The sequence below is a fragment of the Culex quinquefasciatus genome, chromosome 2 (assembly GCF_015732765.1).
Source record: "Culex quinquefasciatus strain JHB chromosome 2, VPISU_Cqui_1.0_pri_paternal, whole genome shotgun sequence".
Classification (NCBI taxonomy): domain Eukaryota; kingdom Metazoa; phylum Arthropoda; class Insecta; order Diptera; family Culicidae; genus Culex; species Culex quinquefasciatus.
Window position 1 is genome coordinate 181,717,730 of NC_051862.1, and position 26,123 is coordinate 181,743,852.

General features: G+C 41.2%; 3 protein-coding genes across 5 annotated transcripts in view; all 3 read right to left on the reverse strand.

The window, feature by feature from the left end:
* Positions 1-12,840, reverse strand: part of LOC6033265 — an 83,966-nt gene extending 71,126 nt beyond the window's left edge. For 2 of the 3 annotated variants that reach the window (XM_038254850.1, XM_038254849.1), the window contains exon 1: positions 12,084-12,840. The gene's annotated coding sequence lies outside the window, so the exon portion shown is untranslated. The remainder of the gene's footprint in view (positions 1-12,083) is intronic. The other variant, XM_038254848.1, reaches the window with a different exon arrangement.
* Positions 12,841-19,282: 6,442 nt separating this feature from the next.
* Positions 19,283-21,153, reverse strand: LOC119766430. The gene is made up of 2 exons (XM_038250972.1): positions 20,151-21,153; positions 19,283-20,100 (listed from the first exon to the last, which is right to left on the reverse strand). Exons 1-2 carry the CDS (start codon positions 21,151-21,153, stop codon positions 19,283-19,285), a joined length of 1,821 nt encoding a protein of 606 aa, XP_038106900.1.
* Positions 21,154-21,181: 28 nt separating this feature from the next.
* On the reverse strand, positions 21,182-24,657 carry LOC119766431. The gene is made up of 2 exons (XM_038250973.1): positions 21,761-24,657; positions 21,182-21,683 (listed from the first exon to the last, which is right to left on the reverse strand). The coding sequence occupies exons 1-2, from the start codon at positions 24,655-24,657 to the stop codon at positions 21,182-21,184; spliced, it is 3,399 nt and encodes a 1,132-aa protein (XP_038106901.1).
* Positions 24,658-26,123: the final 1,466 nt, after the last annotated feature.

Consider the following 26,123-nt stretch of genomic DNA (forward strand, 5'->3'; position numbering starts at 1 on the left):
AGTACCATTAACTAAAGTTTTGATTAATTATAAATTCTTTCGGCTTCAGCTTATTTGGTACTTTTAACATGAAAACAGTTATATTTATACTCATAATTGAAAAAAATATGCATTTAGGTTGATTACAACAAGCATTTCTTGTATATTTAAGAGAAACTTTTGCATAAATACACAGTTTTCTTTATTTTTGTAAGTTAAATTAACAGGGGTCCACTTTTGGAAAAGTTTAGATTTTCGTTGTCCTATATTGGACCCTCCTAATTTTTGCTCGAAAATGAGCAGTTCTTCGCTTTATTTTAGTAAAGTTTCTTAAACTTACATTATTTCGACCTGCTGAAGTTGAATATTCAGTCAAAAAATGATTGAATAGTTAATTCAAACATTAAATATAAATGCAGTTTTGTTGTGAAAATGCTAGTGGCCATGGCTGATTTCAGATGTCGAACTCAAAACACTTATTTTGGCTGAAATGACATGTCAATGTCAGCCAACATTGTTTAAAATTATGCTGAACATGCCAAATAAAAGATTTGTAGACAAAAACACGCTTGAAATTGTGATTTTATTGATTTTTTCATCAAAAACACTTCAGAGGGTCCACTATAGGAAAGGGGTCCACTAATGGATAACGTACCCTACAAAGTGAAATAAAAAGGTGGGCAAAACCGCTCATTTCTGTGAGCCGCTCATTTTCGTTCGCTCATTTAAATGAGCGGCTCTTTTGAACATAAATGAGCGGCTTATCCGCTCATTTCGCTACAAGTCAGAAAATAGAATGCAATAAACTGAAGCATCTGCTCAATATATTTAGATTTTTTCAAACGATTAATCCTAGTAACACTTTTGGAGTTTTTTTTTTTTAAAGGTCCAATAAACCAAATTTTCAGTTTTTGCTTTTTGGGTGTTTTTTAATATCCCTGACTCAAGGCGGTTTCAAAAACATCCAAAAAGCAAAAACTGGAAATTTGGTTTATTGGTCCTTTTGAAAAAACTCCAGACTTTAATGCCAATGGAGTGTCCTTGAGTGTCACACTTTGTATGATTTTTGTTGATTGATAATTAGAAAAAACTGCTTTCACCACACTTATTCTGAACAGATTGGAGATTGACCATAAAACTTAACATTTCAAGTATAAACGATTTATATGAAAAAAGGTAAAAAACATTCATCTCTGAAATCCACAAAAATAAAAAAAAAATCATAAAGAGGTAAACAAACTTGAGTGTTCTTCAGAAGTGAATATTTTCAACAAAATTATTGCTTTCAATCGTTAAAAGTAATGAAAGTAAGCTGAATTATCGTTTTGATAATAATCTTCCCATTATTTTGTGAAACAATAGATTAAATTTGATGTTCAGTAACAGGCATATTTGAGGTAGCGTATTGCTGCACTTGATAAAATAGTCTTGAAATGCAGTTTTTTGTTTAATAAGAATAACTTTTATTTATAACATAGCAAAAGAATGATCAATATAAATAAAAAATATAAATATTGAAATAACAAGCCATAGTTTCTACATTTGCATGGAAAATGCATTTTACATTAGTTCAGTTTTTTTGCAATCATTCGTTTTCAAAAAATCCGTAGTAACAGTTCAATAGGGCGAATCTGCGTTTGTAAACAAACAGTTTATCCCTATTGCTCAAGTGACAGTTCACGTCAAGTAAGAGGGGGATAAACTGCTTGTTTACAAACGCAGATTTACCCTATTGAACTATTACTACGGAATTGTAAGATTTGACCAAAATACACGTTTTAGCGAAAAAAAACTTGTTGCAATAAAAAATCATCGAAATTTCTTTAAAATTCTAATGATTTTTAAATCAACTAAAACATGCCAAAATTAACTATAAACGCAAGGGAATGCATTTTAAATTTATTAAGGCTGAAAGCACTTAAATTTCCATTGAAATTTTGAAGTTTAAAAAAATTTGCGCTCTGATTTTGCGCACGACATTAAAAGGAGGAGAAACAAAAACTTTAAATAAAATTTGTACCAGCCTAATGATATTTGATAAAAATATGAAACTGTACATTTCGAAAATGTACACGTCACATGATAGCATAGTTTTCCAAAAAAAAAATCTGATGATCCATTTTGAACTATTTTTTTCTGAAGAAAAACGTAACAGACCGATTCTTAGCGAAGCTACACCAAAATGTCACATTTTTCAATTTTCAATATGATTTTTAATATGAAAAAAATCATTTTTATTATGATGCAATAATTGCAATGTGCTTTAAATGCGTTTTCTTACCTTATAAGCCAAGAACATTGACCAAAAGTGGTCTGCAAGCCATTGTACGGGAGAGGAGTTTTTTCACAAATCTGCTCCTTTCGTTGTCCCGTCACGAAAAGAAATGGCTGGCAAAAACTCAAATTTCATCCAATTCTTTCAGTTCAAGGAGCAAAAGATTCGTTTTTTAATTTGTGATAATGTGTAGAAGAGCAAAAGTTTTAAAAAATCAAACTGGCAAAACTGTAGCGATTTTTGTAGTGTGCCTTTTAAAAGTCCAGTTTTACGATGTTGTCCCGTCACGCTACATTTTTATTTCAGGGGAAGCACAGGTACTATATGGTTCTTTCTGCATGATATTTCTTTGTAGGAAAATCAATTATCTTTCCAAATATGCAATAACATTGGGAGGTTTCTTCTTTTATTTTGCCACTACAGCCAAAACGCTGAAAAAAACCGGGAATTTTTTTGAAAAGGAGCCACTGTTTAATTTTAACTTTTCATCAATCTTTACATAATTAAAGTCCACTAACTTTAGTTTTTTTTTCAAATTTGTGAAATATAACTTCTTGTGGTTTAATGAGCAGTCCTCTACAAAACACAGTATTATTCTATACCGTTATGTTGATATTTATTCTGTATTTTATATTTTGCAAAAAAAAAGCACCAACCTATCAATGTCACCCCGGCTTACGGTACCCTAAAGGAAACTGTAAAGAGGATCACCAAAAACTCATTATCGTTCCTCATTGTCGTCACCGCATTCTAGACCACCGCGTGCTCATCATCAACAGCATATTGCTCATCATCACATCGCCCTCTGCCGGTAGGATCATCAGCATAACAAAATTCAAAACCACACACTACGCGTGGGCAAACGCCTCCAACCGGAAACCATATGCTTTGAAGCGGCCCCTCCTCGAGCATTCAAATTAAAAATAAAAAAAAAAATGCGTCCTTCTGTCCCTGGAGTTGCCTGTAGGAATCCCTCAGAGCACTATGGCCTCGGCGGAGGCACTTCGACTAATGAATGGGAAGTGCAGCACTTTATTAAATTTTCGGTTACAATTTTCGATGGCACGTGACCTCGTAGAGAAGAGGGGGAAACATTGGAAACGTTTGTTGGTTTGTGGCCTCATTTTTTTTTTTGTAACGCAAAGGAATTTAAGGTCATGCGTGAAATTGGTTAACTGGAATGCATCAACAGATTTTGGTCTTGATTGAGTTGGCTATACATATGATAGATTTTATGCACCAAAACAAGTTGAAAACAAGTTAATTCAAAGTGTGATTTATCACACAACTGAACCACTCCCTCAATCCCAAGATCAACCGTCTTCAAAATTTACCTTGTGCTTTTTACCTAGCAATGCCCTAAAAAACAACTCCCCATTCAAATTATCCCACCGTAGACTAGATCGTATCGCAAAACCGATTCCCAGTCCCTCCCGGGGCTCCCGGAATCTTGGGTTGAGTGATGTGGCGGCTTCTCCACCCCATTCCCGGCCCTCATCAGACAAGCAATTTGGACCCTAACCTATACTGTAGAAAGCTTACGGAATCGATTTGTGGCACACTTTTGCGCAATTCCATCTCCATATAACGCGCGGGTTTAACCTTAACCTAAACCCCAAATGCGGAATGGTCAGGCTTTAAGAAGCGATAAAAGATCTGGACGGGGTAAGTTCAAACAACAGGAAAGCGATCGAGATCGGACGTGGCGTTGGTAGCTTATAAAAAGAAACGCAAGAATGATGATTGGTTAAACAAATTTGAACCTGTATCATTAACCCTTACAAAAAATTGTTGGGAAGATTTGTATTATTTCCCTCTTTTGAAATGTATGTCGCGATTTGGAAACGGATTCGTTCCACCTCTATACTTGCGATAAAAACAAATCTTGTTAAATACTAAAATTTCTTGAAATACATTTGGCTGTTTAAATTTCACTCACTTCATTTTTTGTATTCATTGTTCCCGCACCAAGTGGGTCCAATTCAGCCCTTCTTCCCCCAGTTTGAATAGTTAATTCGCGATGAAAAGAAAAATCAATTTCGTCCAGTCCACGGCCATGTTTACATGTCATTATTTTCTTTATTCCAATTGAAAGCACTTTGGAATGCAGAAAAATTTAGCACCTCCGCTCTTTTTTTTTCTTTTTGAGGCGCGAAGAAGGGCAGACATTTGAATGAAAATTAATCTTCAATTCCACCTTCTCCGCACGCGGTCACGCGGCTTCTGCCGGCCAAAGTCTGAGGACCGAAAAATTTAATTGCGCAAAAGCAGCGGGGAACCGTTACCTTGACCGTCACCGGATGGCGGTCCAGCGGTCAGCTGGAGCAGCAGCATCGTTTGCAGATATTCCCCACCGGGGCCGTCCAATCGGACACACAAATTTTAAACGGTCAGCCAAACGCAGTTTAACGTCACGCGCGAAATTTTCAGGTGACTTCTAGCGGCGGAGAATGGGTCAGTGGTTGCCTAACCTGCCTTTAGTTTTCGATGAGAACTAGGGTCTTTTTCAAAACATTGAATAGTTTTTTTTTATTTTTTATGAAATCTTGTAGGATCTTTCTGATTTGTCTGAAAAAAAAAACGTTTCAGGCATGTTTTTTGTAAACCAAATAGGCTGTCGTAGAAAATACACTTATGGCAATATTCCGATTCATTCTATGTAGTATGTAATGTTCCAATGCTTTATCAATGTTTGTGATACTAAATCTCACCTTTTGAGTTCAACCTGTTATATTGCCAGCGTTATGAGAAATATTTATATTGTTTTTAACAGCTCCAGAAATTCTCAGAATATACATTGTCTATAAAACTTAACCCTGATTAATTTTTGAGAGATTGCTGTGATGATGTTGGCAAAATTTGTCGTACGCCTTGTAGTTTGCGAAATGAAATGTAAGTGTCTTCGACAAAGTTGCTGGACAACTTATTAGAAAAAAAAATGGAAAAAAATATTCCTGAAGCGTTGGATTTTCTAAATCAGCCCAATCGTGAACCACCCTAATTTTCAACCAAACCAAAATTTGTCATTCCCAAAAACGCTTTTGAAAACAAAAAAAGTCGAAAATTTTATCATTATTCAAAATCTTAACCATTTTTCGATAAGTAATTTTTTTTGTCTAAAAATTTTCACAAAACTACGTTTAATTGAAAAATACTCCAATTTTCAGTTATTGCACCCATATCGTGAAAAACAGAAATGAAGGGAAAAGAAAAGAAGAATACAGATTTTTTATATTAGAAAAAAAGGCAAATTATTTAAAATTTTCAAAAAACTACGTATACATTTATCATACATTTCGAAGTTATAACACAAATTTTTGAAAATAAACAAAATTTTCACAAAACCAAGTATTTTCGAAAAAAATACTTATAATTTAATTTCTTACAATATCGCTATCAAATGAAAAAAAACAACGTATTTTCGAAAAAATACTCCAAATTTCATTTCTTACAATATTGCTTTAAAACGATTTGAATTTGTTCATACATTTAATTGTAATAACATTTTTTGAAAATACTCAAAATTTTCACAAAACTATGTATTTTTTTAAAAATTACTTAAAATTAAAGATTTTTACAATATGGGTATCAAACGATCTAGATTTTTTCATACATTTCAAATGTAATCACATTTTTTTTGAAAATTCTCAAAATTTTCACAAAATTAATTTTTTTTTAAATACTAAAATTTTCAGCTATTGCTACCCATATCGTGAAAAACTGAAATGTTGAGCTTTTTTTCGAAAATACGTGGTTTTGTGATTTTTTTAAGTATTTAAACAAAATTGGGTTTCCATTCGAAATGTTTGAAAAAATCCCTATCATTTGAAACCCATATTGTAAAAAATCGAAGTTTTGAGTATTTTTTCGAAAATATGTAGTTTTGTGAAAATTTTGAGTATTTTTTAAAATTGTGTTTTTATATTTGAAATGTATGAAAAAAATTCACTCACCCATATCGTAATAAACTGAAATTTTAAGTATTTTTGAAAACACATAATTTTGTGAAAATTTTGAATATTTTCAATAACTAAATAGTGTTACATTCGAAATATATGAAAAAAACCCTATCATTTGACATCATATTGCAACAACAATTACTTTGAGTTTTTTTTTTTCAATAGCAAAAAAATGGCATTTTCTAAATACAGGAAAAAAACGTTTTTTTTTATTTTCATGCAATAGATTGCTGCCATCATCCCGATTTCAAAACACTAAAATTGTTTGATGTTTGCGTGATTTTTCATACGATCTCAGATCCAATGTCATAATGGTGGTTGAACGAAGGAATTGATGGTTAAAAGGCATAATTGTAAAAACTTTGAGAATTGTTTAAGATACAGCAAAAAATATGATCGCAAAATTTAAAAAAGAAATTTAATTAACCCTAAAACTTCGCACACAATGTATACTCTTCATATGAAAGATGTCGCAATGTTTTCGTGCTCTTGACACTTCTTGAAAAGTGCTGCAAGTGCGACAACTGGCCATAGAGATTCCAGGTCAAAACGCGTTTGACACACGTACATGCCCGACTACCGTAAACATCTGTAATTATAACTCGGGACTTCGGGAACTAAATTCAATTAAACTTCGGGACATTGCACATAACAAAACGTGTTTGACTTAACAACACAGAAAAAAAAACATTGTAATATTACACCTGGGAAGGTTATTTATTTATTTCAGAAAAAGGTGTAATTTTACCTCTGGAAATGTGTAACTTTACCGCTTTTCTGTTGTAATGTCCCTTTTTAAGTCTAAATTGTTGTTAAATTACATCATAAAAGGGGTAATATTCAACCTTTCAAAATTACAGTTTTATTTTATTTTTTACATTATTTTATACTGTGTACCATAGGGACCATCCATAAACCACGTGGACACTTTTTTGGAAATCTCAACCCCCTTCGTGGACAATTGTCCATACAAAAAAATCTTTGGACCGTGGACAATCGCCATACCACCCCCTCCCTCCCTAAGGTGTCCACGTGGTTTATGGATGGTCCCATAATATCTTGCCTATTTTAACATGTTCACTGTATGATTCAACTCAGTAAAATAAAACAAAAAAATAGATTCTTTGCTATTTAAAAAAAATGTTTATATAGTTTTTTGGAAATCTGATAAACGCGTGAAGGTAGACCACCCCTGCCCGGCAGTTCAGCTCGAGCTTGACCCCTAATCTGTGAGAAGATGGTCCTCCGATCATTGTTCGAACTCACGTAGAACCTTCCATGGCATTTTGGGAGGCCACTCGGACGCGCGATTAAGTTATTGTGTCTCTAATTGAGGTGCCATGGCCAAATTGGTTTTGTCGTCGTCGTTCGAAATTCGGAGATTGCGTTGGGGTGGTCCATCTGTCTGTCTGGTGAAATTTTTGTGTTGGTTGAATTGATATGCAAACTTCAGGCCTGTTGAAACTCATGGCTTGAGGAAGCAATCTTCAAACTGGCACAATCTACCAACACTTTACTGATAACATCTGCCGGGCATAGACAGTTTCGAAATTGCACTCATTACACGTGTTGCTTGGGCGCTAGATAAATCTTTCCAAATTGTACTGACCTAGCCTAAGTGGTCGTCACCTGAGGGCGAATTTCAACCGTTGTAATGCCATACCTTAAGCCCAACTGTTATCCCCCGAACCTAACCTACAATTGCTAATCTCCTTAACGCGCCTAATGTCCTCTCTGATTCTCCGCACACCCCCGCTTTGAAGTTCAACTGCCCTGCTGAACAGAACGGGGTTCTTCACCGTGGAGAAAGGCCCAAGTGCTCAATCCGTCAAAGTGCTCCTCACTCAAGAGAGAGAGAGAGAGGGTGTTTTCGAAAACACTATCCGTACCTACTCCTCAATTGCTGACACGCGGTCGGTTTTGGACTGCGGCCTTTCTTTTGTGGCGGCGGCAGCGACGTTCTGCGTTTGAGGTTAGGTTGAGGTGGTACATTTGCGATTCAGAGCATTTTGCGCTTCTCAGGTGCTATGGTAATGATATAATGTGACGGCCTCTACCAAGGGGGGCACATTTTTGTTGGACGCTTGCTCGAAAGTGGAGCCGTTCTTTGGCGAGGCTCTTGGAGAAGTGGACTTGAAAAAAGGCGCAAAAATGTTAGCCTTTTTAAAATTCAAAGCGTATGTTTCGACTGGGTAGTTTTTTTTGTCATGCTTTTTAAATTTGTTGAAGACATATTTCTTATTTCGGACAATTTAATTAAATATTCTGCTCTAATTTCTATAACATCAACAAACCCAAAACATTAATTTCAGATACTACCAAAATTCTTGAAGGAAGATTTTTTAAACTGCATTGTTATCAAAATTAAAAATGATTTCATTAACCTTTCATCTCAAGTTATGACTACCGATAGTGGGGGTAACTATGGGTCAGAAAACGATACATCTCTCGTAATTTCTTAATAACAAAAACAATTTAAATAACATCGAAAATCTTTTAACGTAGAATTGTTCTTAGATTTTTTACTAACAATTTCCCGAAATATGGTGGAATTTCATGTCAAATGAAACTAAAATGATGCTCAAATGCTGCAATGTATGAAGTAGAGACTTTCATGTTGGTACTTTTTGAGCAATTCCAACAAAAATATTAATGAGTTATTTATAATTAGTGGTATGAGTTTTTTTTGTCTAGTTTTTTACTTTTTTGCTGTAAAATTGTGTGTTTTCAAGTTTCGATCGGATACAAGATGTTTTTCTTTTTACGGGTGACGACGAACTGCGGCGAGAGTGTCATTCTGCGTTATCGCAGATAAATTCCCTGGCTGATTTTGGAATCCTGTAGCACTTCCTGGTCCAGCGAAATAACATTGCTAATTCTAGTGAAGCTGATCCAACAAACAGAGAAGATTTTCACTAAACCAGTAGGTTTTCAAACGGAATCAAACAATTAAGACAGCTTCTGGATGAATACAAAAGTATCGACTCCATAAACAACTTCCATTCATAATTCTAAAAAGTGACGATCTCGCCTTCAACTCTCTTAAGATTTCTTGACTTCAACTCAAGGTCCTTAAAAGCCACAAATTTGCCATTCTTGTAAAACAAAAAAAAAACAATTTTAATGATCGATAATAATACTCTCTACTTTTGGCGAACAGTAAACTGGTTCCACTTTGACAGCTCAAAATTGAGGCCGTTTTGCGAACCACTATTCAGCACCCAGCTTCAAACAGCTGCCAAAATGACATAATTTGTTCTAGGAACGAGATTTTTTTAGCTTAGCATCCTAAGATGTCCCCTACACAGCCCTTTTAAAAGAATTAAGTTGCATTGAGAATAACCTGACAAATGGTAAAATCCGTAAAAAATCACTTAAACCATATCTCACCTCCAGACCCAATGTCACTCTACTGACGGTACGCTATTAGATGTTGTTGACTTGAGAAGAAATTTTTATAAAATTATGAAATAAAATAATCATAGTTGTTTGTTTTTTTTTTTTTTTGCTCTCATCCTTTGGTACTCTGCAAATTAATTAAAAAAAAAACGAATTTGAAAACAATGCTCTCATGAATTAACCCAATTAAAAAAGGTCTTGTTCTATAGCAGAACTAAAAAGCATGATTTTAAACAATAATTTGATCAAAAGCATTCCATTTCTTTGGTAAATCAGAAAAGATCAGCCAAGTATTTTTGCAACCATCATTGCTTGTCAAGCCATCAAAACAAAATCAAACACACTGATTCAAAATCACCTAAACTTGCTTGACAGATATTTCGCGACAGAAAATCGCCGTGAGAGTTAAACTTGCTCAATTCGGTTTAGTGCCGCGACGACAATAGATTGAAAATTATTTTGCTTGCTTGTATTGTATATTTTGACAGCATTTAGACAAATAACTATAATCTACACCCAAAGGAAAAATATATACATCAAAATCTGCAACAGTGAATTTGCTGCAGAAAATGTTATATTTTATAACAGTTTTTGCAGTAAGCTCACAGCTCATTTTTGCCCGCGTGTAAACCAAGGGAATGGTGGAAAGAGAGGAATCACAAATCCGTATAAATAATTTCAAGATTTTTCAGGTGTAAACCGAAAACGCGATCAAAAATTAAAGTGGTAGAATAAGGCTTTTAACTGCTTATTTAATTGTCGGTGTACAGGACGCCGCACTGTTTAATCATTTTCTGACGTCCATTCAATTTTGCAGTCCAAACCCAGTCATTGAATTGGAAAAATAAAATCTTTTTCAAATTTTCTTTTGTTGATTTGTGTGCACCTACGTCGAAGACCAAGATTGTTTACTTTTTGCTCTTTGGTCTGACAGATTTGATCTGTCAGCTTTATCATGGATTTTGGTCTGGTCTAGGCGAGGGATAGGACACAGCACCTTCCTGGTGTAAACATGTCAGCGAACTGCAGTTCTCACCAACACATACAATGCTGGCCCGTCCCCGAGCAACACTCCAAAGAGAAGCATATGTTGGTGCTCTTTCATTCAAGCGTGTAGCGGTGGTAGCGTGTCGGATCAATAATCAAGAAGTTGGTGGTTCAATCCTCGTTCTGTGAGGGTTTTTTTTTTGTGAAATACAACCAAAAAGCCGTCGGTAATGTCGATAATTGTCGGTAACGGGCAAAAATGTCATACCCCTACAACGCAAAAAATGCATGAGGACAGATTTCATGCAGATTTTGATATAATTTCATGCCACCATGCACCACAATCATGCAACAAATTTTCAATTTTTCTTGACACCTAAATTTACTTTATTTTCTAATGCGCACTAAATTTTAAAATACTAGATAAAAATAATATTTATTTCAAAAGCATTGGTCTGGTGATCGGCCGGGAACCGTGGTGTAGGGGTAAGCGTGGTTATCTCTCACCCAGTCGGCTTTGGTTTGATCCCAGACGGTCCCGGTGGCGGTTTTCGAGACGAGATTTGTCTGATCACGCCTTCCGTCGGACGGGGAAGTAAATGTTGGCCCGGTCTAACCTAGAAGGTTAGGTCGTTAGCTCAATCCATGTGTAGAAATCGTCTCCCTGGGTCCTGCCTCGGTGGAGTCGCTGGTAAGCAGTTGGACTAGTAATCCAAAGGTCGTCAGTTAGAATCCCGGGGTGGATGGAAGCTTAGGTGTAAAAAGAGGCTTGCACTTGCCTCAACAATAAAAACAATGTTTTAAAATGAAATTGAATTGGAATCAAAAGTAAAAATCACCCTAAATCACTCTAAAGTGAAAAAGAATTTTTAGATCCGAAATGATAAAAAAGCACGAGCATGATGAAATTTGTGCTATCTTGACACACCCTGCAATTGCGACAGCTGGCCAAAGGGTATTCACCCAGAGGACGTTTTGTCACATGTAAATGTCCGACTACTGTATATGTTATTGATTATCACACGGAACTCCGGCAACCAGATTTCGGGACATTTCACAGGACGGCCCAACCAAACGTGTTTGTTATTGTTTACATTACGTGCTCTCATTTTTATTGATTCATGGTCAAATATTCGAACGCTTTTATTTATTGGAACGTCAGGAAACATCAAACGATAAAACAGAACTAGCAATCAATTTGTTATTTTTTTCCAAAAAAAGGCGGCCGTAGAACCCAATTTATATGTGTAAAAAAAGATAATAAATAATACAAAAATAATCATGATTCGATTATCCGAAGTCCCATTCAAACCTTCGGATAATCGAACTTTGGATAGTCTGGACTGTAATCATCGGTAGCAATGACCAGGTGCTAATGCAACAATCAATTTCCCACCAAACTCGAATTAATTACCGAAACCACAACACACCACATCCCCGGCCAACCCCTTGTCCTCACTGATGTCTATGGCATTAAAACCTACCTTTCCGCTCGATTGCTTCGCGGGGCTTTGATTGATGACCAGGCCGGCGCCGCCGCCGATTGAATCCAAAAACTCCGTGGCTAACGATATGCAATAATTTTCGTTGATGAACCGTTGACCTTCCTTAGTTAGCACTTTGATCGATTGTATTACACAAAACGATTCGTTTCGCAGGAAAACAAAAACTGCTTGAAATCACACTTATTATGTTGAATCACTACTCATTTTTTCATGGGCAATTCTTCTTATCACATTTGGCTTACATTTGCGTGCACCCTACTTCACAAAACCCATAATTTCAGGCGGTTACCACCGCAATCGATTCTTCGCTCGATGTCGGCTTGCACAATCTCACTTAAATTCCAATTTCGCAAGCAGTTTTTTTTTCGCTTCTTCTGAGCTCTTCAAAGCAATCGTACGAACGTTTGATAAGCGCCGATGGCCAGCTCTTCTAGCGCTTGTCCACTGGTCTCCTGAGCTTATTCGTTGAACTCCGCACGGGCTTACCGCTCTGCATCATCCACGCACTTCAGGCAGGTCGTTTCGCGTAATCTACCGGAATCTACGCACGCATCCAACTCATGCAGCAAATCCCTTCGATGTCCACTGCCAAATTCCCGGACTAAACACCGAAACGAGACGACGGCCTTTCCCCGGCGGGAGCACTCATAAACCACGTCCGTACGCGTTACGAACCAGTCGCGAATGGCGCTCGCGATAAGGTATCCAACGGCGACGACGGTCGTCCAAGCCAGACCAGTCATCGAATGAACACCTACGGGGTCTACCTTTTGTGCGCTGGTATTCCATGCACGGAGTCAGCAATAGCTAGGCTCAACGAACGTCTAGGTCTCGCATTACTGTGCAACCTCGGCTGTTCGACACTTTTGAATCCGTACAATCGCTACACAATCCAACGAGGACGTTGTCAAACCAGCGCCATTTCACTGTGCTCACACGTGAACACCACCTCTGGCTGAGAGTTGAACGACGTAACGGCCAGTCCACCGTTTGATGGCCCTGCTGACTCATTCAAATCAGCAAGCGAATGAATCGGCTCAGCGTGGAGTTGGACCTATAGTCATTGACGATGACGGTGCGATGATAAACGTGGCTTCGCGCGAATCACCGCGGCGAAAAGGAACAAGCAGAAAGCAGAAGAAGAAGCGTAGATTTGTAAACATTGCGCAGAGCGTTGATGGTGGAGCGAAGGAGATGATACAGAGTGGCAGAACGAGCCGTGAGGAATCGCTGGACAAGAAACGATACACCAGAACAGGTCTTGCATATTTGTCTGGTGACAACGATATGGTAATGGATGGAGTTTCGAGAGTGAGAGAAGATTCTACCCAACAGGTGTAAACGAAATAAGTGGCTTGTTCTATATGGTTAATGGACTTGCTGCACACAAAGTTGTCACATGTATTTTTGCATACAGTGAAACATCTTTTTTACCCATTGATTTTTAAAACACTGTTACACCCTTTCATATTTTTTTTATTATTTGATTTTTAAAGGATAATCCATATATTTTGACGATCATTTCAAGCAAAATACGTTTCTAAACCAACAATAAATATAACGAGTGCTGGAAAATCGAGTTTTGTTTGAAACTCCCAAAATACCTTTGAATAATTTTTTTTTCTAGCGAAATGTTTGACACCCGTGCAGTTGGTCAACGCATAAACCAACGCAAATCGAAAAGTATTACGTTTTGATACAAGTGCTGAAAAGATGAACTGAGTGGTGTAATGATTTTTTTTTTATTTTGGTGACAAGCACTTATAAAGGAATCTGAGGTAAATTTTTCAATCTCTCGTGTTGATGGTAAGATCACTTCCTTTTTTTGGTTTTCCACTAAGACTCGTTTTTTTTAAATTATTTATAGCTCGAAACCGCGAAAAATAAGTTGATGTCAAAAAGTTGAACGCCTGACTCGATAGTGTACTCAAAAGTAAGGGACCATCCATAAACCACGTTGACACTTTTTTGGAAATCTCAACCCCGCATAAACATCAGGCTTTCATTTCAGATATTCTGGCCAAAATACAATCGAAAAAGCGCATCGAAACCTTCAAACTAGTAATAGGATTCCATTCTGGGCGATTTCCACCAGTGCACGAATTTTCAAAGATTTCTGAGTAGGGTAGTCATCAATGAGACACTTTTGGTTTTCAACTTTCTAAGATTTTTCTCATTTTGTGATCAGCATGTTTTAATGAGCTTTTTGTTGCATTTTCTATCTTTTAATGTGTTCTAACATTGACCATAATATGAGATCGATCCGACATCTACAGCAAGAGTTATACAACTGTCTCATTGTAGACGCACTTGGCAGGAACAATGAGACAGCTGGGGAACAATGAGACACACTACGAAAATCAAGATTTTTTTAGTAAAACATCATGTTTTTGTATTGTTCCATTGCAGGTGACTTGCCTTGAACATTTTAGAGCAATTTTGCCAAATTGAAAGTTTAATTAACAAAAGTTATACTAAAAAGTATTTAAATTTTGTAAAATCTTTATATTTATACCAAATAACTTTGTATTTTTGGTTAAATGAAGTTAAAACTCTATAAATATGCCAAAAATCACTTTTAATTCATGTTTTGAAAGATTTTCATAGATTTTGAAAAGTATAATGAAGAAAAATCAAAGTGTCTCATTGTTACCCATGAGCTGAAATGAGTGGGGAACAATGAGACAGTCCTGGATTCTGGGTATATTCTAAATTTTGGCCAAACCTAATGAAAAGACATTGTAGCCCAACTCAATCCCTATGGAACGTCGAAAGAAATTTGAAGAAATATTAGTTTTGGTATTAATGGCAGCCTACGAGTGAAAAAGTAATGTTTGTCGATAATTTACTTTTACACCCCAGAATCAAACATTTATGAATAACTTTTCAAGGGAGCGTCCATAACCAAAGCCACTATAATGGCAGACGTGTATCCAGTACACATACCTTTGCCCCAAATATGAGCCTGATTGGTTGAAACTACGACTTGTGAGAGCAATTTTATCATTGTTCCCCGTGTCTCATTGATGACTATTCTACCCTAGAGCATATTTTCAAAAGCAAACCTTGAACCTTTCTTTTGTAAGAAAGGCAAAGGGAGATTTTGCACCTGAAAAGAAATAGTTTTTCACTCGCTTTTCTTCGTTTCTCATCTGTGCAAAAACAAGAGGCTTGGCATATTAGGAAAAATTTAAATTTCTTTTAGAATCTGCAAAACTCAAATATTACAAATAAATCACAAATATTACAAATAAATCACAAAAACTATTTAAAATTATGTGTAAATTTGTATTTTCAAAAGATTATTATTTAGAGTATGCTCAAGCAAAATTAGCTAAGTTTTAAAAAATAACTTTGGAATGTACAAGATTTACTTTCATAGACCAAAAACATGGAAAACTTGTCAAAAATAGCTGACATCATCACTTTTTCAAATAACTTTTTCGTAAAATCATTGAAACCCAACTTAAAAGTATTAAAATTTTAAATTTAAATGTGATTGAGAATAAAAAAGTTTCTTATAAATAAATTTCTATTCTATTTTTTTCATTTCATTCACCCTCTACTGCTCAATTTTTTTATCGAAAATTTGTATTTTTCCCGTGTTCAGAAGGTCATTTTGAGCAACTTTTGTTCTACAAAAAACTTAACTTCTCTTGTTTTATGTTTTTCTTGCTATATTTTTAGAATTTTAATTTGCATTTATCTTGTTTAATTTATCTTTGTTTTTTGTAGTATTTGGCCTATTCTACCACCTCCTATCATTACATTTTGCCAATCTAGTTTTTTCATCTATTTAAAGTCACTTTTCAAATTTGTTGCCTGTTTTTTTTTATATTTTTTGCTCTAGAATGGCACCATTATCATTTGAATTGAAAAAAAGGCGTAGAGGCATAGTCTGGGACACTACAAAAATTACTACATACATCTTTTAACATAAAATAAAGAAAATGTTAGTAAAAAACACAGCCAAATTTGGCCTCAGAAAAAAATGCCATTTTTTAAAAACACTGTCATATGAAACAATTCACACTTTCAACCTTAGAATATTCTTTTATTTTAAGAGTTCTTCTTTCCAATGCTTTCTAAAGATCATAAATTTGTTGATTTTTTTAAAATTTTTAAATCAGTTGCATTAAAAAGTTTAAATTTATTTTATTGTGGTTAATAATGTCAGAAAAATTTACAAAAACGAAAGAAGCAGAAACAAAGAAAACAAAATTTAAACAATGCAAAATTTAATACATTTTTAGAATTCAATGTCTTGCCTAACAAATAATTTCAGATTATTTTTTATGTTTATTTATTTATTAACAACCTGGTCAAATCGGGACTACGGTCTGGATAGGGACATTAGATTTTAAAGCATTAAATTTGGAATTCGGTGTACTAAATTTATTGTTCTGTTCCTGCTTTGTTTGAAATCAATCAAAAATATCATAACATTGTGCAAAAAATATGGTTGAACCAACATCTGTCAAAAATTGTTACATTTCGACGTCGTCGTGCTATCTTGTCGCACCCGCCATTTTGACGTTCCGAGAAAAACGCGTTTTAATGTTTGACCTTGAATATTCAAAAACGAGAGCACGCAATGTAAACAATAACAATCACGTTTTGTTTGGCTCACCATTCTGTGCATTGTCCCAAAGTTTGGTTGAAGTTGGTTGCTGGAGTCCCGAGTTATAATTACAAATGTTTACGTTAGTCTAGCTTGTACGTGCGACAAACGCATCCTGACTGTCCTGGCCTGAAATGCCTTTGGCCTTTTGTCGCACTTACATCAATTTTCATGGAGTGACAAGATAGCACGACAAGATTGAAACTACTTTTATATGTAAAGTGACAAAAATGCACGGAGTTTTTTCGGTTTTTGTTGAATATCTCAGGATAGAAATCGAATTTTGGGGATCTGTGAAGGTCAAAAGGTGAGGCATTGTGAGCTGCACAAAATGGCGTTCTCAACTCAATTTGGCCCAAAATGCACGTACGACAAGTTAGCACAATGGCGACGATTTGTTCTAATTCAACCCAGACGCTGTCGCTTATGGAAAAAATATTGAATTTGAAAATTGTTTTTAAATTTAAAAAAAAGGCTTAACGTTAATATCATACCCCATCTGCTGAAAATATAGAAAAATTGCAAAGAAAATATTCTAAGCGCCAGGCAATTTGGGGTTCTGCACACTAAATTAAAAAAAAAATAGTAAAGTAACATAGGCCGAACGAAATGTTTTTAAATTAAAAGTTCTATCGATTACTAAGAATGCAACTGTTTCTAAATTTCCAGCCAGAATATCATTTTTTTTTCCAATTTTGAAAATTATCGGGACAAAATATTTGAAAAACGACACCAGGGAATTCCCGGAAAATCACGGGGTCCTACAGCATTAGTCTGTTTGACAAAGTTGTAGAGCATTGTGAACATTTGAATGGAACCACCTGCTGATGAAATAGTAGAAAAAATAATTTCTTCAAGCATTTTTCGATTTTGTTCATACAAACTTTACCCTCGGGCAGTGTTGCAAATGAGTGATAAAAAAGCTATCAATAGATTATCTCTGCACCAAAAATATCCGAGAGTATAGCGGCCGTCACTGTAGCTTGTGAGATCTCTTTTTGTGTCTCGTGATTCCCAGCGATGTCATTCTCTCTCTATCACTCCTCCCCTTTTCCTCGACTATGCGCTCTCACCACTGAGTCTCTCAATCTCTCCGAAAACTGCAATAAGAGAACGCGAGAAGGCGATTAGGAGCCGACCACGCATGACGTCCTGTTAAACTGCGTTTGCGAAATTGGTTTTGTGGCGGCTTTTGTGGTTAAACGCTGTTGCGGTAGCATGATCGTGGAAGCGGGAATGAGAGAGAAAAGGAAAATGTCAATCGCGAGTGGGTAAACACGAAAACGTGTTCGGCTATGTTCGGCGCTGAGAGTTTCAATGAAGAGAGAAGAGCAGTTGTATTTGAGGCATGAATATTCAGGCGAGATAATTGTAGTTGCTGAGAGCTGATACTTTGATATTTTAACAACCCTGCCCTCGGGTAGCAGTGGGTAAATATTGATCAATTTTGCTCATATTTAGCTCAGATGCTTAATATAATCCAGATAACAATGTTCAGCTTGTGTAGAGAGGTTTTGAACAAAAGTCCCATATTCTGAGCACCCTCGTATTTGTATGAGACTTGTATAAAGAAACCAATGACGTAAAATGGCGTATTTGAACTTAAGGAATTAATGGATAGAGTTTTGTCCAAATCAAAAACTAAATATGATCAAAATTTAATAATCTTGATAAAAAGCTAGAGATCGAGAAATGTTGGATTATCATTAATAATTCTTGAACTTACTACATTGCTTTACGCAGTTGGCCTGGCCGCTTTAACGCTTGTGATGTTTCAATGCATTTCAATGCAATGGCGCACTACAAATGTTAATAAATGACAAGAAAAGTGCTAGGCGTCATCTAACCTAAGGCACTCTCCAGGATCCTTTCGAAAGATGGCTGCGCTAGGGTCTGATTAGATAAGATTAGATTAGATTACTACATCGCTTGAGAAAAAGTAAAGCAATCACCGAAACATTCTCAAAATAGCCAATGAGAAGAAATAAAATAAAAAATAAATAGAAATAAATAATTTATATTTGATTTTGTTCCAAGTTTGTTGCCTTCTATAGACAACAAAAAACTTTTCATGGACCCAATGCATTGCAATGTTTATTCTATCCAGCTCTATCAGCTGTAATTCGTTCCACATTTTCCAAATTTCATCGCTCCCGAAGTCGATATCCCGTGGCATAATGGACCGAACTCCACACCGATTCACATTCACAAAGAAAAGCCCTGCATGGCGCGCGCACACGTGTTTACCTCCGCGAAACCCGCGTTACTAATGCCGATTTAATGCTCTTGTAGTGTTCCTCCGGATGAGTGGACTGTATAAATCGGTTTCGCGGTCAAGCAGTAATTTCGGGAGCAAAGGCAAAAACGCGTCCGTTTGCTAAGGTTACTACTTGAGACTGGTACTTTATTCGTGTGTGTCGTTACAGAGATCGTGTGTTAGTGTGTGTGTGGAGTTTCGCGCGCGCCTCGTACAGGGTGTGCCAAAAACGCCGCTGCTGTTTCTCGTGCTAGGGATGCGCAAGTAGCGCAACATCCTCCCCCGCGTTGAAATCGTATTTCAATCCTCGTCCTCGTCCAACGGCAGCAAACACACCTCGGTCACCGCACGCTTGAACTCCGCTCCATTCGCCATGCGCACCGTAACGACGCGAGTCACGCCGTCCTCTCCGGGGTGCGCGGTCACGATTCGTCCAAGGGGCCACTGCAGAGGCGGCGCGTTCTGGTCCACGAGCAGCACGAGTGAACCCTCCTTGATGACCTTCGTCTTCAGCCACTTCGATCGGTTTTGCAGCTCCGGCAGGTATTCAGCTGTCCACCGCCTCCAGAAGTGCTGCAGCATGGTCTGCACCAGCTGCCATCGCGACAGTCGGTTCTCCTTCAGGTGCGAGTAGTCTGGTTCTGGCACGGCCTGCATCTCGCGTCCGATCAAGAAATGCGCTGGCGTGATCGCGGTGTAGTCCGACGGGTCGTCCGAGCTCGGCACCAGGGGCCGCGAGTTCAAAACAGCTTCTATCTGGGTCAGCGTGGTGTAGAGTTCCTCGTAGGACAACTTTCGTTCGCCGACAATCCGCTTCAGGTGGTGCTTGACCTGCTTCACGCCGGCCTCCCAGATGCCGCCGAAGTGTGGACTCCGCGGCGGGATAAAAGACCACTCGATTCCCTTCTCGACGCAGTAGCTGGTGATCTTCTTCGTGGCGCACTCGTTCTGGAACATCTGCCAAAGTTCGTGCAACTCCGTTTTGGCCCCGACAAAGTTGGTCCCGTTGTCGGAGTGCATCGTTTTCGGGCACCCGCGTCGGCTGGCGAATCGTCGCAAGCTCGCTAGGAAGGCGTCCGTCGTCAGGTCCGAGACCAGCTCAAGTGAATGGCCCGGGTCTGCAAACACACGAACAAGCACACGTAAGCTTTCGTGATCTGGGGCTTACGCGTGGCCGACGACGCCTTGATCCAGAATGGCCCGGCGTAGTCCACACCGGTGTTCGAGAAGACCGGAGCTGGCTGGACACGATACGACGGGAGGTCACCCATCAGCTGTGTCGTCTTTAACGGGTTCGCTTTGAAGCACACGATGCACTTCCGGATCACTTGGCGGATCGTACTCTTCACGTTGAGCGGCCAGAATCGTTGTCGTACAACTGCAAGCAGACCTCGTTGCCCGATGTGCAGGTTGTCCACGTGCAGTTCTCGGACGAGTGCTTCGGTGATCGGGTGCTTAGCCGGCAGCAGCATCTGGTGACGGCTATCGTACGGCACGAACGCCCGCTTGATCCGGCCACCAACTCGCAGAAGGCCGTCGTCGGGATCTAGGAACGCCTTCAGCCCGTTGAGTCGATGGTTTGTGTCCGCACCGTCCATCAGTGCGAGGATTTCTGGCTGGAATGCTTCGCGTTGAACCAGCCGCACAATCACGAGCGTTGCTGTGCGCATCTCCTTGGCGGTGAGTCGTCCCTTCACCACCTCCGTTTTGCGCGACTTGACGAACCTCGCCAAGCGCACCAAGTAGGCCATGCTTCTGACGATCCCCGTGAAACTGCTCAACTTGTCAAACATCGGGAAACGTTCGACAGGAACTGTCATGGCCAGCACTACTCCAGTTCGCATTTCCGGCAGCTCGTCATCCGGAATCACGATTTCGTCCGCAGCCGCGGCTACGGTTGTGCGTGGTCGGCCCTGCCACCACTTCTTGGACTTGATCAGCTTCTTCGGTGTGACTCCCCGCGAAATCAAGTCGGCCGGGTTTTCGTGCGTAGCAACGTAATGCCAGTGGAAGTTTTGCGTCAGGTTTTGGATTTCGCTTACCCGATTCGACACGAACGTCTGCAGCAGCTGCGGGAGTTTCTTGAGCCAAGCCAGGACGATTTGCGAGTCACTCCAGAGGTGCACCGATTCGAACTTGAGTTCCGTGGCGCTCAGGAACTTCACGACCATTCTAGCGAGCAACAGTGCCGCCAGCAGTTCAGCTCGGGGTCGAGATGGCCTTCTCCTTGGGCTTCCGTTTCTTGGGCAGGATTCGAGACTTGCTGCAGATCAATCTCATCTCGGTCTCCTCGTTCGCGAAGAAGCCCTTCACGTAGATGCACGCACCGTAGGCCAGATCAGATGCGTCCGCGTACCCGTGCAGTTCTAGCTTGAGCGCGCCTTTCCAGGAGATCCATCTCGGCAGTCGCACTTCTCTCAGCGCGGTCAACTCGATGCGGAAGCTCCGCCACTTCTCGCCGATGTCTGTTGGGACCGGGTCATCCCACTCGATGTGCAGCTCGCCAACTTCTCGCAGGATCAGCTTCGCGTAAGTGATGACTGGCCCGAAGAATCCCAGCGGGTCGAAGATCTTGGCCAGCTGACTCAGAAGCTTCCTCCGAGTCACTTCTTCCAGGTCGTCGAAGTCGGGCACTGACACCGAGAACCAGTCCTCAAACGGGTTCCACGTAACGCCCAGCGTTTTCACGATCGTCTTCGAGCTGTCGTCGGTGACCTCGAACGAATTGCCACGCAGCTCTTCAGGGACCTCTCGCAAGAGGTCGGGTGGTTCGCGCACCACTTGTGGGCGCCGAAGCAGGCTTTCGCTAGGAGCCCGGTCATCTCCCGTTGGAGTTCGCACGCCTCAGCAAGCGTATCGGCACCCGTCAGTACGTCGTCCATGTACGTTCCCTTGTCGACCACCTCGGCGGCCCTCGGGAACTCGTCTTCGTGATCTGCTGCAGCTTGTTTCAGCGCCATGGTTGCTTGGAACGGCGAGGGTCCCAGGCCGTACGTCACCGTGAGCAGCTCTCGAACGGTGAGAAAATCGTTCCGGTCGTACCTCCAAAAGATTCGCTGGTACCTTGTGTCTTCCGGATGGACGCGCACTTGCCGGAACATCTTCGGGATGTCGAGCGTGAAGACGAACTGGAAGCCTCTGAATCGCAGCAGGATCGCCGTCAGGTCGTTCTGGATTGTTGGGCCGATCCTCAGAACGTCGTTGATCGAGACGCCCGTGGACGTCTTCGCCGACCCGTCGAACACGACCCGCAGCTTGGTGGTCGTACTCGTGGGCCTCAGCACGCAGTGGTGCGGCAAGTAGAACGCCGATCCCGGGTCCTCGTTCGGTGTTTCTTCGATCACTCGCATGTGTCCGAGTTGCTCGTACTCTCGGATGAACTGCGAGTACTGCTCCTTCAGTTCGGGCTGCTTGTCCAGTTTCCGCTCCAGAGCCAGAAAACGCCGCAGCGCCATCTCACGCGAGTCTCCCAACTCGCGCTTGCGTTCATTGAAAGGGTGACGTACCACGTAGCGCCCTTCCTCAGTTCGTTCGTGTGTGCGCTGGAAGTGCTCCAGACACATCTCGTCGTCCGCCGTCGGGGATGAGCGGATCTCGTCGCAGGCCTCCACCTTGTAGAAGCTCTTCAGCAGCTCGATGAGCGGCTCTTCTTCAGACGTCTGGCAAAGTGTGCGCGCAACGACCGTCGCATCGCTCGCAATCACACCTCCGGCAATCCAACCCAGCTTGGTGTTCCTCAGCACAGGTCGGTCGGGGCCGAGTTCGTATCGGCCGTCTAGTAGCAGGTTCCAAAAGTATTCGGCGCCGATCAGCATATCGACGCGTCCTCGTTTGTTGAACGCCGGGTCTGCCAGCACAAGTTCGCTTGAGATGGGCCACTCCGAGGCGTCGAAGGATTTCACCGGAAGCTCACCAGTGATTCGTGGGGTCACCAGGAAGTCCAGTTCAGCAGCAAAGTTTCCGTGGCGAGACCTGATGGTCGCGCGCAGTCGACGGCTAATCCGGGTTTTGTTGCCGTTCAGACCACTGACCGTGTAGTCAGCGGGTTTCAGTTTCAGGGAGAGAAGGTTCGCGAAGCGTTCGGTCACAAAATTCATCTGCGAGGCGGAGTCGAGTAGCACACGGCACGGGATGGGAGTGCTGCACTTGCCGTCAACCAAAACCACGGCAGTCGAGAGGACGGTTTGCTTCTCCGAGCTCGCAGCGCTCACGCACAGGGTTGTCGACGTTCCCGCTGCTGGTGTGTTGATCGTCTGGGACACTTCGGACGCTGGCGTCGTCGGAGCTGCGCTGTTCGCGACCTGGCTGGGACTGTCCTCGTGGAGCGAGCTGTGGTGCTTCTTGCCACAATGGCGACAAGAGCCGGACGAACACGCGCGGGTTCGATGGCCTTTCATCAAACAATTGAAGCAGGCGCCGCACTTTTTCAGGATCTCGTACTTGTCACTGACACTTTTGTTCTTAAAGACTTCGCACTTCCACAGTTCGTGAGCGGCCTTGCACACTGGACACTTTAGTTCGTTTCTCGAATCACTCACTGCCAGCGTGTGGCTTCTTCCCGCCGTTTTCGGCTTCGCACTCTCCTTCACTGGTTTCACTTTCGTGTCGAGCTTCTCGGAGATTCGACACTGCTCTTCCAGGAACGCCATCAACGCAGCGTAGGTCGAGAGCACGTTCTTCTTCTGCTTGGCCTCCCAGGACAACTGCAGCTTCTTCTCCATCTTGCCCACGATGAGGTTGATCAGCATCTGCTCGCCGAGCCCAGCCACCGGTAGTTCCTGGTTCCTCAAGGCATCAACGTTCTTCGTGCAGGTGTCGATCACCTTCCGCAGCTCCGCAGCATCCTCCTGGCTGATCTTGGGCAGTCCGTAGAGTTTCTCCACGAGCTTGTCCACGACGATCCGCTTGTCCTCGTAGCGCAACGTGAGCAGCGCCCAGGCGGCGTCGTAATCGTTGTTGTTGATCATCTCGTCGTCGATGATTCCGGCTGCTTTCTCTACGAGGCAGTCCCGCAGGTGGTAGAGTTTCAGGGCGGGCTCTTCTTGTCGGTAGCGGTTCATCAGAGTGGTGAACAGCGCCTTGAACGCGTACCACTTCTCGTAGGACCCATCGAATTTGGGCAAGGGCACTTGCAGCGGTGGGAGGTAGTGCTGGGCTGGCTGCTGGATCGGCGCTCCGGCCGCTGGGGCAGCTGGTTCCGCCTTCGGCACGACATCGATCAGCGTGCTCAACTTCAGCGACACGTCGTTGAAGACACCCTCGAACTCCACGTACTTCTCGGTTTGCACTGTGTCTTGGTCTTCAGAGAGCGGCAGTGCGTAGATTTTGTTCTGCACATCATTGCACTCGCCGTAAATGTTCTCCAAAGCCCGCTTCTGCAGCTGGAGGAAGTGAACGTTTCGAACGTTCGGGTTCGGTTCCTCCTCGCTGTCTCTCAAGGCCGCACGCACACGAAAAAGCTTTCCACGCACTGCCTCTCTCTGCTTCACTAGCGCCTTCAGTTGCGCGTCCATCTTCCTCTTTTCTTCTTTCTTCTTCTTTTCCGACTTTTGTTCGGCCACAGACTTCACTTGCGGCGTCGACGGGGTCTTTGGTAGTGTTGGTGTCGGCAACGGCGACGGAGACAGTGGTGGTGTTCTTGGCGTTCTTTTAGACTTCCCGAACGGCGTGGACATCGTCCATTTCACTCACACACTTTTTCCTGCTGCCCGTCCGCCATTTGCAAAGTCCAAACCACGCCAACCCAAGCCGACCAAATCTTCCGGAAAAGTCACTTTTTCACTTTTTCTTCACGAAATCGGAACGCCTTCTGGCAAATTCCGTCGGGATCGCACTTCCCGGGTCACTTCCGCCGTTCCCCGGAGGAGGCTACTCTTTTTTTTTTTTTTTTTTTTTTTTTCTTTTCGGCAGCAACGCGCACTTCCGCGTCACCAACATCCGATCGCGGATGTTTCAATCGGCACTTTTCTCGCGAAAAACAGAACCACGACGATTCCACCGGTTTTCCGCGTATCCGGTTCCGTAAGGACCAATGTTCCTCCGGATGAGTGGACTGTATAAATCGGTTTCGCGGTCAAGCAGTAATTTCGGGAGCAAAGGCAAAAACGCGTCCGTTTGCTAAGGTTACTACTTGAGACTGGTACTTTATTCGTGTGTGTCGTTACAGAGATCGTGTGTTAGTGTGTGTGTGGAGTTTCGCGCGCGCCTCGTACAGGGTGTGCCAAAAACGCCGCTGCTGTTTCTCGTGCTAGGGATGCGCAAGTAGCGCAACATGTAGTCACCACCTCATCAACCCCGGCATCGTCATCATTATCGTGGTTTGGGCATAAACACGACCAAATTGCTGCTACGGCGGTCGTTGGCACATCTACTAAGTCGTCGGTGGTCAAAGAAAGCTCGCGCAAACGACAAGCATAAGCATAAATGAACCAACTGTTTACACACTCGTGTCGGTGTGTGGTTGTTAATGTGAATGAAGTTGGTTTATGTTTTGGGTGGCAAACTAACGGGCATGAACGAATTCGGAGAATGCCAAATCGATCGGTCGATCGATCGATGACTGGCCGCGGTGGTCACGCGAAGGGAAACAGCTGCTGGCCCCGGTAGTGTGCCACGGGTTGATTAGTTCCACTGTTGAAAAAATATTTCTTTTAAACACAAGACAAATTTCTCAGCTATCGAACTGTTGAATAGACTTGATTTTTACAGTGTAATTTATATTGAAATTCAGACACATGGGCGCACACAGGAAGGCAAAATTATGTAATGGGACCGTAAGTCGGCACCGATTTGGTCAATGGACACAAAATAATACCGTTAATCAAGTTGTGTGTGAAAATTTGAAGAAGAAAACATAATCTTGCGACCACATGTCAACTTGTCTCTCGTGGTAGCACCACCGAACTAGGTTCAAGCAGACACAGTGACTTTTGGGAATGATTTAACGCGAAAGGTCAGCTAGGTAATTCAATAAACAAACTTTGGCTGAACTAGAGAGGATGGTTTTCGGTTACATTTAATCCTACGGATTATGCCCTTCTGGGGAGGACAGTTCAGAGAGACCCTTTGATGGTTATCGAAAACTAGTTGATCTCTTGGCGCAATTGTGTTTTGATCGCAAACAATTTATTTTAAATTCTCA